At 38.3% G+C, this 14,909-nt stretch overlaps 1 protein-coding gene across 1 annotated transcript in view; it reads right to left on the reverse strand.

The window, feature by feature from the left end:
• LOC112955438 (aldehyde oxidase 2-like) overlaps positions 1-13,932 on the reverse strand; it is a 32,733-nt gene extending 18,801 nt beyond the window's left edge. Inside the window, 14 exon segments of the mRNA XM_026048749.1 lie at positions 23-207; positions 1,440-1,549; positions 2,023-2,116; positions 2,372-2,523; positions 3,581-3,673; positions 4,290-4,434; positions 6,258-6,328; positions 7,544-7,625; positions 8,144-8,205; positions 9,206-9,332; positions 10,217-10,325; positions 10,978-11,074; positions 11,818-11,890; positions 13,879-13,932. Coding sequence (XP_025904534.1) covers positions 23-207; positions 1,440-1,549; positions 2,023-2,116; positions 2,372-2,523; positions 3,581-3,673; positions 4,290-4,434; positions 6,258-6,328; positions 7,544-7,625; positions 8,144-8,205; positions 9,206-9,332; positions 10,217-10,325; positions 10,978-11,074; positions 11,818-11,890; positions 13,879-13,932 — 1,454 coding nt within the window.
• Positions 13,933-14,909: the final 977 nt, after the last annotated feature.

Here is a 14,909-nt window from a genome sequence, read left to right on the forward strand (position 1 = left end):
AATACATCAAATCATCCAGTACCTTCCTATAAGTTTCTCACAAGACTTTCTTGCACTGATTGTAGTTGAGCTAATGCCTCCATATAAAATACTCAGATCTTCAATGGTGTCTGTGCCTGGGCTGAAGAGGACACGCATTCCAGAATTCACTACGGAAAGAGCATTTTTCCGACGTTCAGCCTGTCTGAAGGCTGAAATAAAGTCATCCTAATGCAGGAAAAGAGAAAAAAATAAAAAAGGAAAATTCCATCAATGGTAGAAACTGACCTTGTTTAAAAACAAACCAACCCCCTCCCCACTCTTCATATTTCGCTTGTTCTTATTGACCAAAGATTTCATTTTAAGCATTTTAAAGAACATTTGTTAGAATTAGTGTTCTAGTTAGCTGTTCTAATCATTTTGAAGAACCAAGTTGATCATAGAGAAATATACTGAACTATATTGAACCAGGGTATCCATATGTAAGCAAAACATAAAAATTTAATTTTTTGATATTAATTTGCTACTGTTGACAAATCTTGCCCCTCCCCTCCCCCCCAAAAAAAAAGGCATGTGCATTTTCATTTATCAGCAAAATTGATCAAAGAGGCAATTCAAATGAAAGCAAGTGACAGAAGCAGCCTACCAGGAAATGATGATGAGTTAGTTTCCTGTAGTGAGGCTGCTGAATATCACATGCTACGTGTGTGATTGTTGACAGCTAGTTCTCCTCTGTGAAGTGACTCTTTGAGTGATGCTCATCTCCCTTTTTCATTTATTCCAGTAGCACTTAGAGTGCTACTGGAATCTTGTAGTTTTTCAAGGGAAATCTAAGATCTAAGAGGAAACAGCACTCCTCCAGTCAGGTCAGGTATGTTCGAAATGCTGTATTGTCTCTCTTATTCAAAGACTGGCAGAGATTCCTATGGTCATTCCCTCATTGACTCAAATCACAACATACTTGCTTGTATTCCTTGCTTGTCCAGTAATTTTCCTCACACCCACTAGAGGGATATCTAAGAACACAGTTATCAATGACACACTCTCCTTTGCATCTCAAAGCCATGTTCTGCCATCCTTCCTCATAACGGCTCACTTACTGTGAGTAGTCCCAGGGACAGTCCCAAGACTGCTCTGGGTGTAAATCACTAATTACTTAGTGAGAAGAGGCCAGAAACAAACTTTTTCTCTGACCACTTTGTGATAGCATGTCGTTTTTCCTGAAAGGATTCAGACACCCCAAATTTCTGCGTGAGGGACACACAGAAGTAGAAGATCATGGCTGGCTGGAGGAGTTGTAACTGAGAGGTGACACTGGGAGGACAGAGCCCATAGTAGTAGTCATCTGCATGTTTAGGGACCAAATTCAAAGTCCACTAAGATAATGGAAACATTCCTAAAGATAATCTTGGGGAAAAAAAAAAAAAAAAAAAAAAAAAACCCACCACCACAGACCTTACCTTCTTAGAATATGGGATGAGAACAGAGACAACAACCTCCTTTGGCGTAATGTCTGCATGCTCATTGCCAGCAAGAAACTGATCACTTAAAAGAATCTGCCGTTTGCCATCTGTTGGAGAAAACAGCAGTCTATTATTGAATGCAGTGCAAGAAAGAAGTTATGCTTTGCAAACTTGAACTCCATTAAACACTCAAAGGAAAAAAAAAAAAAGCCAAATGAATGAAAGTAACCTCAGCATTCAAGGATGTTAGAATCTTAGAGTGAAAATAATCCTCCAAAAATATTATCATCAAAAATAAATGAATACAAAGGGACAAGAAGAAGAGCTCACATTTTCAGTGAGTGCTCTTCTCAGTGGAAACATACCAGGCATGCAGAATTTCTGCAATGCAATGGTCTTACAAAGCATAACCAGCAGAACTGGTATTAGACTGCAAAATTCTTTAGGTGGAAAGGCTGAAACTTATGATAGAAAAATTTATGGAAATATATGATTGGAAATTGTCAGCTACAGTTATATATTTTTGTTGCACTGCTATGCCCATCTGAAAAGGATACTTGACAGGGAGTCCGCATCTTACCTGCTGATTCCAAGTTGAGGACCGATTTGCCCACGGATAAGATTGGGTTCAAATCCCAAGTCGATCCCCTGCTTACAATGTGTCCTCCTAAAGACTTGAACAAACAATTAGGTCATTTTTAAGCTTATCCTTCTGACCTATAACAGGAATCTTTAATCCCATGTTAAATAATTAAGAGCCCAGTTGGAAAAACATATTTTTGCTTTATGCAGTTTTAACTGAAGGTCTGTATTTGTTCTTTTGATATGCCCCACCCAGATTTTCTCTCTGACGCCACAGATTTGTAAGTGACATTCATACAGCTATGTCTGTAGTGTTGGCTAATACATTGTCATTGCTGAATACATACAGCTGTGCTTCTGATCTGTTCTCCAGCTAGAGTTCTCAGCTGCTGCAAAATAGCTTGAAAAATCTTTGTTTTCTCCTCTGGTACTTTTGGAATTGTCTCCATCAGGATGTCTCTAAGCTGGGCCAGGCTGCAGGCAGCTCCTATTACTAGCCCTGAAATCAAGTTAGTTTAAACAGTGAGATCGTAGTACCATACTATAAATGCAACAGCTACGTAACTGATAAGGCTTCTAAAACATTTGCTTTTGAACACAGCTTTTCACAGATGGAGAGCAGGGTAGCAAAGAGAAATCATAGTAAAATGCATTTCATACTACATGCAATAAGAAGTGTAAATACTATTGGCTTATTCAGCAATGTTTCCCAGTACATGCCTGTACACATACATGTATGTCAGTATATGTCATTGCACCCTGGAGGAAGCCTGAAGAAAAGCCTTTAAGGAGCTTTTTTTCTGAACAAAGGCCATACTCTAAGGCAATCTTTTATTGAGGTATCCTTAAATGCAGCATTGCACTAATATGAAATAATTAGGAAATGTTTATAATTCATTTGACGCCACCTAAAACGTAAATCAAAAAGCTAGGAAAACGTTATGGCAGAAAGCAATGTATAACAAAAAGTTAATTTCTCTGAATTTAATAACTTAACTTTCCTTGAAGGAGATGCTACATTTCATACTTTTGCTACAGATGCCTCCGCTCACTGAAACGATGTGCCTACTAGATTAGGTTCTCAACTGATGTACATTAGCACATTCCTTCTAATGTCTGTGGTCATTTCTACTCGCTGAGAAAACAATCCAACTATTCTAAATAAAATACTTTGATACTTTGGATTTGAACTTTATAACTAAATATTTTAGGTTGACAATTTAACCCTAACCTAACCAAAGTTCAACTTCAGACTTTTTCAAATCAGTGGTTTCGATAGAAGGGCATATCACCTCTGCAAATATAATATAGTAAGGCTGATGTGCTGTATTTGCTGCCTGTAGAAAACTGACATTTCAATGAAAGTATTTTTGCAGAACAATCTTTTAACCTGTCTGTCAGCATCCATTGTCTCTAGACCATAGACGAGCTGACATATTCAGTGAAATGACTCACATTTCACTCCAATGACAACAGTTTTTACTGCCTCTGATGTCTAAAGGCAAAGCCCAGTTATCACTGTTTGTACCATGTGTAAAGGCAACTTAGAGACTTACCGTCATCTGTCCTACTCACAGCATGCATTTCTGGGATCCTAATAGGATGAAGAATGAGTGGATGAGAGACACCACTGGCATTTTTGTTGAGTCCTGAAAGGTAAGATAATATCATTAGAAATCTGTTTAATGAAAAATGACATTATTCTGTGCTCTTTACACTTTGCTGGGCAATGCACAGAAAATATAAACCCCCAAAGGTTCTCTCTAGGTTTATGTCTTTTCCAGCCCCGCAGCAAATATCTCCAACTGATTACTCTCTCAAAGAAAAAGTTTGATGACAATATATAAAAATAAAAATTGCCCACAATATACTGAAACTAGTGAGTGTCTGGATATCATAACATCATGGCATATGTGATTATCCTGCCCTTTTATAGGCATTCTTTTGTTATCTTCAAGCTAAAGTGGATGAGAAACTGTTAGACTTCCACCTGTGTCAGTGAATCCTTCCTTATTCACAAAAATTGTCTCTCTGAAGCTACTGGGAGAAGTCTTGCAGCCCGGATCCTTTGCTCGGGTGGTAGTGATACTAGTCTAGCTGCTGACATGATGCAAAAAAAAAAAAAAAAAAAATCAGGGGAAATGACCTACATACTGAAGCATAAACATTAGGGTGTATTTAGGATTCCTGTAAGATAAAATACAGAATTACATATCCACTGGATAATACAATTACTATGTTAAGAGATCTTTTGTTCTTCCATACCTACACTGGTGTTCCCCAGAACCAAAAGTGCCTTGGGATGCTTGGCTTTCAGTTCCAGAAGCTCCTTCAGGCTAGAGGGAGAAATTCATGTTGTTCTCTTGCCACGGAAAATCAGAGTTTTCTTTTGCTGCTCTTGAGCCATTCTCTGTGGTAGAAATGACAAAGATTTTGTACTTTCTACTAACATCAATATAAAGCACCATTTAGAGCACCATATTTTACACTGTCACAACAGACAGTGGGACATTAGTGGGGCTTAAGGAACCTCAGAACCAGAACCTCATTTTGGTTCCTGGAGTGCTGCACAATGCTGAGCTTTTAATAGCTGCAGCTAATATTGTATTAGCTTTTATTAAACCTGTATTATTGCAGAGAAATTGAGACAAGAAGCAGTTAAATGACTTGATGAGAGAAACACTAAATCACTAGCAGGGGAAGATCAGTCTTATGATTTCCTTTCTCCCGCTCTGATCTGTTTTCTGATTTCTGACAGAAGAGAAAGACTCTCGTGACTGGAGCAACCAATGTAACAAGTAGAACAACTCTGAGGAGACTGGAATCCCCAAATCTCACTGCATATGTGAGAGAATACAAGAAACCGAAACGAGTCAAGCAGAATCACTGCATCCCCCCTTGCTGACAGTCTTTTATCTGCAGCATCATCTCCATACAATTTCTACAATACGTAAAATTTTTTAGTTGCCGTCCCATTTGTAAGGACTAATCTGTTCAGAAAAACTGCCTCTTTGAACTAGTTGATGAGTATCCACTTTTTATTATTATTATTATTATTAAAGGATGTCATGGGCACATCCTCTTATATAATGCTTTACTCCTTTCTTTCCCTGAAACTATGAAACTATGTCAGTATGTTTACATATTCAACAGGTGCCATATATAATCAGATCTTCAGAGTGTGCAAAAAATAAACATTGAGAAGCACTTGTCTCTGCAAACAAAGCAATGAACAAACTGGCCAGCAGGCAAACCAGAGGAACGTTGCACTATGGACTGGACTTCGAGGTAAAGGAGTTGCCTGAAGCACATGTAAATGTTACTTTTATTGTCACTAAATATTACTGATTGCATAATCTTTTGCCCCACCCTGTATTTCAGAATTTTAAAGCATATTCCCATACAGGTTTAATTTCTAAACCAGAACACTTAGCGGCCAACCTGCCGCTCCTGCCAATTACCAGACTGCTTGGAACTCCCACAGGATTTGAGCAAAGGACTCAATCAAATAAATGACTTTTGTAGAGCTTTAGTAGCCTGGAAAAACAATCTGCTTGTCCTGAGCATGCAGAATAGATGACGGCACCATTTCCTTTCTGGCAGAGCAGCTTTTCGAGCCAGCAGCAGCTGCTTAACAAAGATCTTTAATCCGAGGATAAAAGTTGCAAAAGGCTCGTTTAATACACACAGCCTTAAAGCAAGACCCAGTCAAAGGCAGGTCAAGGTAAAACTGCCTTCCACTCCAAGGATTCGCAGAGGAGCTCATGCCTTACTGTGTGATCTGCACTGAAAGGCCAGCACTAAACAAGGAGGTTGTCCTCTGTGGCTGCGTGCTTACAAAGCCTCACACAAATAACATTTTAGAATGTTCTGACAAATCAAAGAACCAGATGGTGTTTTCTTAGGCCCCAAATGAACTTTTGTGCCCTTGAAATGATTGTGTAATAGCAGCAAGAATTGCCTGCGAACGTTTGCAAAAAGCATGCAAACGTGGAATTTCAAAAGAAGGCACTGAAACAGGAGTGGAGTTTAAAAAAAAAAGAATAAAAATAATCAAAACCAAAATACTTCATTATGTTTTACTCATACTGATCTTTCTGTTTATCTAAGGATAAACTTTTCAAACACACCTTTCAATTGCACAAATCCATCACAATTTCTAAATCTGTACCAATGCAGGCATCTTTGGATGATAAAGATACATAAGGAAAGAAGAGTGCTTAGTTCACTCACCATTAATTCAGGAGGAAATATAAATTCTTGTGTTGGATCTATGGGCTGGAATTCTTTTGGATTGCAAAGACCTGAACACATCTATAGATAAACAGGGAAAAAAAGAGGAATTATATGTTCACAGTAACTTAGAAGTCTTTGTCAATAGACAAGATATTCCAGCAGCTGCTGCATTGCAAGATTTATGTTTCAAAATAACTTTGGCAACAGTTGGCCAACAATTTTCGGTTCTGAAATGAACAATTATGAGGTTCTTAATTAATTGAGGTTCTTAAATGAGCAATTTCAGTACACATATGTGCACAAACACACATACATGCATCCTGTTATACTCTTCAGGGCTCTGAGTTTTTCCCACAAGTCAAAGCAAGTTCTCCTCCCATCACTGAGACCTCCTAGTTCTGAGGAGTGTGCTTTAAAGGTGCGTTAAAGTTTTTCTTTTCAGGGAGTTCAAGTTCCCATCACATAGTGACATTTAAGGGTACTATGGCCTCTTGAAAGCGGACAAAGTTGTGACAGACCCATAGCATTTGGAGGACCACTCTGAAGGCTAGCTATTTCAGATTCTGAAGGCCTTGTATGCACATTGAAATTCCCATCTATACATATTAATTGAGGGAATCTTGGCAAGAAGAAATATCAGTGAGGTGTCTTGGAATTTTTATTCTGTGCCATATCTTTCATATGCAGAGTCCAATAAAACAACATACTTTTTTTGTACTATTTTGAAGCAATGACAATGTATCAACTATTGCAGAATGCCAAAAGAGGAGAGAGACACCTCTTCCCTGAAGATACTTGAGCCATTAACACGCAGCAAAGTTTATGGAAAGCTCTATGAATACAAACTGGGGTTGCACATAGATAGCTTTGTTTCACCTTCAGAAATTCAGATTTAGTGTTGCAAGCATTAAAAAAACAACCAAGCCATGCTGATGGCTGCAGAACTGCCAATAGTGGAATTCAGCTTTAGATCAGGATCACCCTTTCTTACGAAGGTAGACTTGATCAGGTTTCCTTTCCCTCAAAATAAAGAAGATTTAAAGTCCACACATTCATTAGAAAATGTCACTAAATGGGCCACTATTATGTGTGGCCTTCTTCTGATTATGTGGCAAGGTAAATACACTTGTGCTAGTTTTCTGTAGCACCAGGAATACTGGAGTTCACTCTGGGCTAACAGCCCAAGGACAGAAAAGCAGCTTCTGCCATAGTTCAAGGTGGCCCTCTCCTACCAATTTTATAATGGAAAAAAATGAAAAATATTCTGAAACATCTTACCTGACTTCCTGTAGAAGATGAATCCACACGCTCCTCCTGGTCCAAGCAACATTGTCCAGTTCCTCTGAGCTGGCAAGGCTTCGACTCCTAAAGAAACCATATTTTATTCTACAATAATAATATATTCTACAATAATAATATATATATTCTACAGTGGGATTACCTTATGACTTTTTTTTTCTTCTCTCCTTCAAATGCAAGAATAAATTTGTTCTTTGGATCAGCTGGTCCAGGAGACCCCTTAAATCATGGGGTCCCCAGGAATGAGCACCTGTTGTATATCCCTGTGCCTTTTTCAATAAAGTGAAAAGCAAAAATGAGAAAAACTTGAAGTGACTTCAGTGGTGCCGGGATCAAATCATTGGGGCAGATGCAAAGGACTCTTAAGTGCACTGCAAGACATGTGAGCCTAAAGTCAGTGTCAGCTCTAAGTGCTCAGCACACGTGAAACCCAGAAGGGGTGATCAGCCAGATTTTCCAAACCTCAGCTGAACGGAGGTTTCAGGTGAAGCCACATTCCAGGTAGGTCCATCAAGGAAACTCAGCCCTTTCAGGTCTGGCCAACTGTCCTGAACTAAGAAACACTTTTGAAAACGCTGACTTACCCCAGCAAAAGATGCAGAGCTGTCTATAATCGGCCTGTATCCTGTACAACGGCACAAGTTACCTGAAATAAACAACATGGTACTGGGTCATAAGAAATAAAGATAAGGTTGGTGAGCGCTAGCACAATTGGAAATGGTCTGGAATTGACCCATTGATATGACATGAATTGAAATATCCAAATTTGTTCCTTAAGCGTCCAATAGGCAAAATCACACCCGTAAAAATGTGAAATATTCTTTTAATAGCGATTATGATGCAGGATTAAAATATATATTTAAAATACTATTCTAATAATATAATGAATTATTTTTATCATGTAATGAAAGTGTGTCAAAAATAAAATTATGAAAAGCATCTAAGGATACATGTGACTACTATTCAAACCATCAGCACCTCTAGGCTCTACAGACTTGGGTATTATAATACTATCAAAAATCCACTGCCATTCATCATCATCTTGTTCCTGTGTACAATTAACAGCAGTAGTAAAGTCCCTACTTGAATTTCTGTCTTTTTTTCATAAAATCAAATATTACTGGGTAGAAGGATCAATTATTTTGGGAGGTATTGGAGTGATAGGAAACTTGGGGCTAGAAGTGATTTAAAACTTTTTGCTTATGGGAGTCGATCTTTCTTGAAGAGCAGTCAAATGTTTCAGTTGGCTAAAGCAAGAGGTAATCTATTTCCTCTGCTACTGTCTGCTAAAACCTATATCAGGGACTTCACACTCTTGATGGGTATTTACACTGAAGATAGAAAGCGCCTACTTTTTCATTGCAACATTCAACTCACATTGCACTCTATATCATACTCTGTTGAGGTTGTGGCTGTGAAAGCCACCTGACCTAAATGCAGAGATTTTCAGAAACATTTAGCCAGTGCTAATTGCTCCTGAGCACATCATCTGAAGTCTCCAGTATGAACCACCTTTCTATGGCTTTGAGAAGTCCTTACACTCCATTTTGAAATATCACCTACTGTTCTTCAAGTCAAACCATGACCTTAGCAATCAAACATTACCCCTTTAATCTCTCTCTTACAATTTACTGTCTGAAACTTACCATCCAGGGCAGCAATTATCTGTTCCATGGAAGGTTTTGGATGGTTTCTCAGTAAAGAATAAATGGACATTACCATTCCAGGCGTGCAGAAGCCACACTGGGAGCCATGGCATTTAGCCAGCCTTTCCTATAAGGAAAGAAGAAAGAAAAAAGCCTTGATTCCAGTGTATTGGTTCACTGGCTGCCTGAATCTTCATGTATGTCACCTACAGGCTACAGTTCTAGAGCAGCGTTTTGGCTATCCCACCACAACTATTCCCAAGGAAAGTGCTGCAAGTGTTCATCTGAAGGACAACACTGCCTCATAGTTACACCCTCACCGCTTTAAATCCTTGTTGTGTCAATAATGTCCTATTTTCTAGTTAGTTATCTACCCACACTGTAAATATTTCCAACCGTGAAGGTCAAAAACCAGAATATCTCATCAACCAGGGCTTCAGAGGAGACTACTTTCAGTCAAGACTCTTTGAAAACAGCATTCAGAAGAGAGAGGATGTTTAGAAAATGTATTTAAATCTGTGTGGTCAGACTGTGCTTTTCAAGAACAACCTACATTTAGAGAAATACAGCACATGCAGCAGCCTGTTCTCCATGAGCTGACCAGATGTCAGGCTGCTGAACCAAATGGAACAGACCGATGCTGTTCCATTTTCCTTACCCCTCTGAAAGCTGGCATCCCCTATGGCAGAGGGAGGGATATCCTTGTGCTGTGCAGACTGTGATACAGCCCCTGCATAGCAGTATATTAGAAGAAACTCCATCCACATTCCATATCCCCCCTTCTGTATCTCTATAAGGCTAAGCATAACCCAGCAATTGCTGTGATAATTCCCCAAAACACCTGCGCTACATTTGTCTAAAAAGAAACCAAAATCCAGAGTTCCTAGAACCCCTTCAGAGACTCCCCAGTGTGCAGAGTCTCTGCACATTCCCAGAGATCCCAGCCTTATTAGACACAGGTTGGACAATCCCATTAGCTATCCGCCCTATGCAGTTCAGGTGTGCTCTCACCTGAATTGGATGAATCCTGGTTTTGGTGCTTCCAACCCCTTCCACCGTGGTGACAGCAGCACCATGCAGTGAGCAGATGGGTCGCAGGCAGGAGTTGGTGGGATGATGTCTTTGAGGTACAAAGGAGAAATGTGCTGTTAAATAACTTTGATAATAGGGCCATGGAGGAGGAAACAGAGGGTATATACTCCATCTAATCTATAAATGCTTAGATTTAACAAAAGGAGAAGGGGAAAAGGAGGTGCAAGCACACAGAATCCTACACTTTTACTGCAACAGTCTGCATCTTGCTCCTACAGCTGGTATTTTTTCTTTTAAATAAGCTTTAGGCAAAAAGCTTTCCTAACTAAAGAAGCATGGGACAAATTTAGATAAAATATATATAGTATCACGTATTTCACTAAATTCCAAAGCCTATAGTCAGACTTGACAAACTCAGACACAGCTTTACTAAATCAGAGGCAGATGCTAAAAGGGCTGCTGAAATCTCAAATTATATACAGCCCAATTTTAAAACATTGGCTCTCTAGAAAGTTTTATTTTTGCAACGATTGAAGAGAGGAGATGAAGATTTGTTACTGTATGATAATGAGGCCAGCTTTGTAATCTCCTATATGGAGGAAGGCTATAGGGGAGGCTTTTAAATATGTACCATATGCCTTAGAAATTCATCTAAATGAAAATAAACCATATACTTCCCAGTGAATCTGAGCATTTTGGAAAGAGTAATTTACTGTTTCCAAATATCAGTGTGAGGATACCGTATCTGCTTGGTAACTGGGTCGTATGTGGATATCATCACAGTGCAGGCACCACAACCTCCTATTCCACACCCATATTTTGTTCCTGAGAGACGGACTGGAAAGGATATAGTTAAGGAAACGTTTATCCACTTGTGCATTCCCACTAGTAATCAATATGTAAGTTAACCATCCAGTGCTTTACTATTAAAGAGATGCTTCTTTTACTGAATGCTTGGACTAATGCAACCATTACTGCAGCTAATAAAGTATTTCTACTACATCTAATAAAGTATTTCTACTATAACACTTCTCCACTTAATCCTCACCTTTTTTTTTCCTGTTTTGCCTCCATTATGGAAGGCTCTCAGCTGTAAAGTTAAAGCACTTGCTTAACTTTATAATCTGCATGGCTGTTATGTCTTATCATTGCCACCAAAGTCAACAGAGCTATGACACCAGCTAGGAACCTGCCCCCTGAACAGCTTCAACAGACAAAAAATAAAGATAAGCTCATGTAGAATTATTTGAGAGATTGGGGCCTATAATATCTTAACATGGGACTTGTTCCACGTTGATTTCTTTAATACTATATTCCTCACAAATGCACTGAACGGTTTCTAAGTGTTTTGGAGAGCTGCAAAGAAGGATTCAGGCAGGGTTTAGAAGAGCTACACTCCTGCACACAGAGCCAGCACAAACAATGCAGGTACAGCACTGTACTGCTCTTCCAGGAAAAAATACAGGGTGAGTTGCCTTACTTCTACTTACTGCTCTGTTTACACTGATTCCCCAAGAAAAATGAAACAAATAATCCCCAATTACAGTGTTCTACAGAATTACACAGCTCTGAGGCAAAACTCAAAGAAAGGATATGCCTCTTTCTTAGATAAAACAGGAGCAATTCTTCAGGATCTGCCTGCTTCTCTGTTACCTACGGTACAGAAAAAAATATATATAAATAATTTTAAGAGGAGAAATTACAGGGTAGAAAGTTAATAGCATCTTCCCACAAGGATTAATTATGCTGTTGACATGCTGTGATTGTACATGCATATCACTTCTTAATCCACTGAGTCAGGATCTGGTTTCTTAATTGCAATCTGAACAGGTTTGGCAGTAGTGGACAAATACACCCTTTTAAAGTAATAGAAATAATGGTTTATTCAGAGATCTGGAAAAGAATCTAAATAAAAGCGGGGCAATAAAGAAAGAAGAGGCTTGTTGGGCTAGATCCTTTATTGATTCCCAACAGTGTTAATCACAATTCTTGGGACTGCAAGATAAAATCAAACCCTTAGTTTTAAAGCAATGGACTTGTCCGTGAGAGAACTCTAGGTATTTTTACCTTCCTGAAGTTCAGTATTAACCCTTTCCTTTGCATACACTAAGCAACATAAAAACAGAGGAAAATCTCAGTACAATATATGAAAAGAGCAGGGAAGATGTTCAATTAAACATGTTTTCGATGTAGTGCAGTTCTGTGTACGAGTGGAGCTTGCCTTAGGTTTGTCTTATCTCAAGAATGTTGCTGTTCGATGGCACAGCATCTCGACCCGCTGCAGACAAGATACCACCAACTTGTGAACATGTATTAAAACTCACCACAGTAGAATAAAGGCTGCTCAGCTATACCAGCAGTGTGCTCCAACTTGTTTAGAGACATATAATTTAGACATAAGAAAACATGAGAAAAATCCAGGAATTTGCTTGGAACTGCAAAGTGAAACAACTGCAGGCTGTTTTGTGGCACTGAGCGATTAATAGAACTGCAGTAATATCTCAGCTTTACCACAAAAAGGAACAAATTGCATTACAAGGAATGCAACTTCAAGGAGAGTAATTGCAAAGTTTGGGGCTTTGGACTATTTTTATCTACAATGAAGAAGTGGCAAATACATTGGCTATCAGTTAAATAACAACAGTAATACATGATATTGCTACAGAAAAATTGAGATGGCACCACTTGTCTTAAAAACCTTATTTTTTTCTGTCTTTAAGCACAGCTGGTATATAATAGCAAGTAAAATACAACAGACAAAACCACTTTTTCCTTAATTCATCTAGAATCAGATATGTTAAAAAAAAAGGCAGTATGCTTTCTCTAACATAAAAAAACATTGGCTGAAAAACTAGAAAAAGACTCTAGAAAACTACATATAAAGTATTTTTTTGAAAGAGATAAAGCTCCATCTCAGATTTTTAATTAAATTTGGGTGGTTTCTTAATAGGAATTCTTATTCATTTGAACTAGAAAAAACAAAAGGTGATAAAATGTCACAGAAGATGAAATATGAGATTTTGACATCAAGAACAGAGAAAAAGCCTATTTTATTTGCATCTTATTCTTTTACTGGTGACCTAATTAATCCCACTACATTGATTATAGAAAAATATTAGTATGAGATTTTAGTAAAGAGCTAAACTAACTATAATTCTAAAATAACTCTGTGAAATAAAGGATAACAAAGTCACTGAAGCTACATAAAATTTTTTGATCTTTATTTTAACCTAGACAATACTGAGCTAGTGTGAGCCCCTTAATGTTAAGCTACACAGTTAAGATTTTGAATTTTCATGTAATTTACTCTCCTCACTTAAATGGCAGTCTTACGGTTTTCAAAGGAAATTTTAGTCATGATTCAATTTCAAATAAAAGTTTTAAAATAAATTTAAAATTGACTTGAACTGAAACCATAAAGCCACCCAGCATTCATATTCACAATAAAGACACTAGGCAAAGCTAGGAATAATCCAGAAGTCCAATCTGGTAGAAAGGAAGGATGCTATAAGGAAGATCTGAGGCAAGAGCTGATTGCCTGTGAATGAACTGCTGCTCTGGATTAACAGCTCTCCTCTTTTGAATATAAGTATCAACCATCAAAGCAGTGCCCTCCAAAAGCAAACCCCTTAAAAACTTACCTTCCTGCCATTCACAAAAAAGACAAGCTCATCTGCTTGCTGGGGGGAAGCCATGCTGTGGCACTAAAATCTGAAAAAATAAAGCATTACACAGCACTAGGGAATTAATGAAACACTATAGGCTCCTTAAGGGCAGCTGAGTTTGCTTAGTACCCCGCAGAATTTATTTTCAGATGAAGCATTGAATGAACGTGGGGAGGAGCCAGCGTGGGATATGCAGTTACTCAATAATTAGTGTATTTTCACTTTGTAATGCCACAAGCCAGCTAATCCCTCACCCTCCTCCTCTTGGAGGAAGGATTCAAACCCTAATCACATTCGTGTTGATAGGGTACACAAAATACCAGGCAAAGAATGAACTGAAACAGGAGATCTTTCCAAAACCACCCAGTGCCCTTCATGTAACAAATAATTCAAGTAATTTTTGTGTTATCCAGTAACTGATGAATGTAGAATGCATAGGAATGCCTAAAGCTACAATCAAGGATGGCCAACAATATTGCATTTTTTGGGGTGTCAAATGACAAACTATGGAGCCACGCTTCTCATTTAGCCTTTTACTAACCTGAACTAACTAGTATTTTTCCTGCTCAGTGACCAAACTTTATCAGAATCAAGATTGCTACTCCATATACATTTAAAATGTCCTACTCCCACCTTAACAGCCTGTCTGCTCTGGATGCTATCAGGAGATGACCGTGCTATAGGTTTGCTAGATATTTAGAGCTTGGAATTTCAAATATTGGTTTGGGATTATAGATTTTTATCAATTATTCTTGATTTGGCTCCAGAAAACAAGGCCATTAGTTCCCAAATGCTTTATCACAGCTGGCCTTTATTGTTATTTAAAAAAAGATTTATGTGCATGACTTTCAAAAGCCCCCACTTTTGTATGGTATGTCTGTTTCATTTACCATTTTCATACAAATGTCTCTTTTTACCTCATTTAATCAGTAAGCCTGCCTAGCTTTGCAAGACAAAGTAGGCAATCCTGCATTCTTTATTGCCTCTCCTTAGAAACAAAGGAAATT

The sequence above is a fragment of the Nothoprocta perdicaria genome, unplaced genomic scaffold (assembly GCF_003342845.1).
Source record: "Nothoprocta perdicaria isolate Ctin4 unplaced genomic scaffold, notPer1 scaffold_11, whole genome shotgun sequence".
Lineage (NCBI taxonomy): Eukaryota > Metazoa > Chordata > Aves > Tinamiformes > Tinamidae > Nothoprocta > Nothoprocta perdicaria.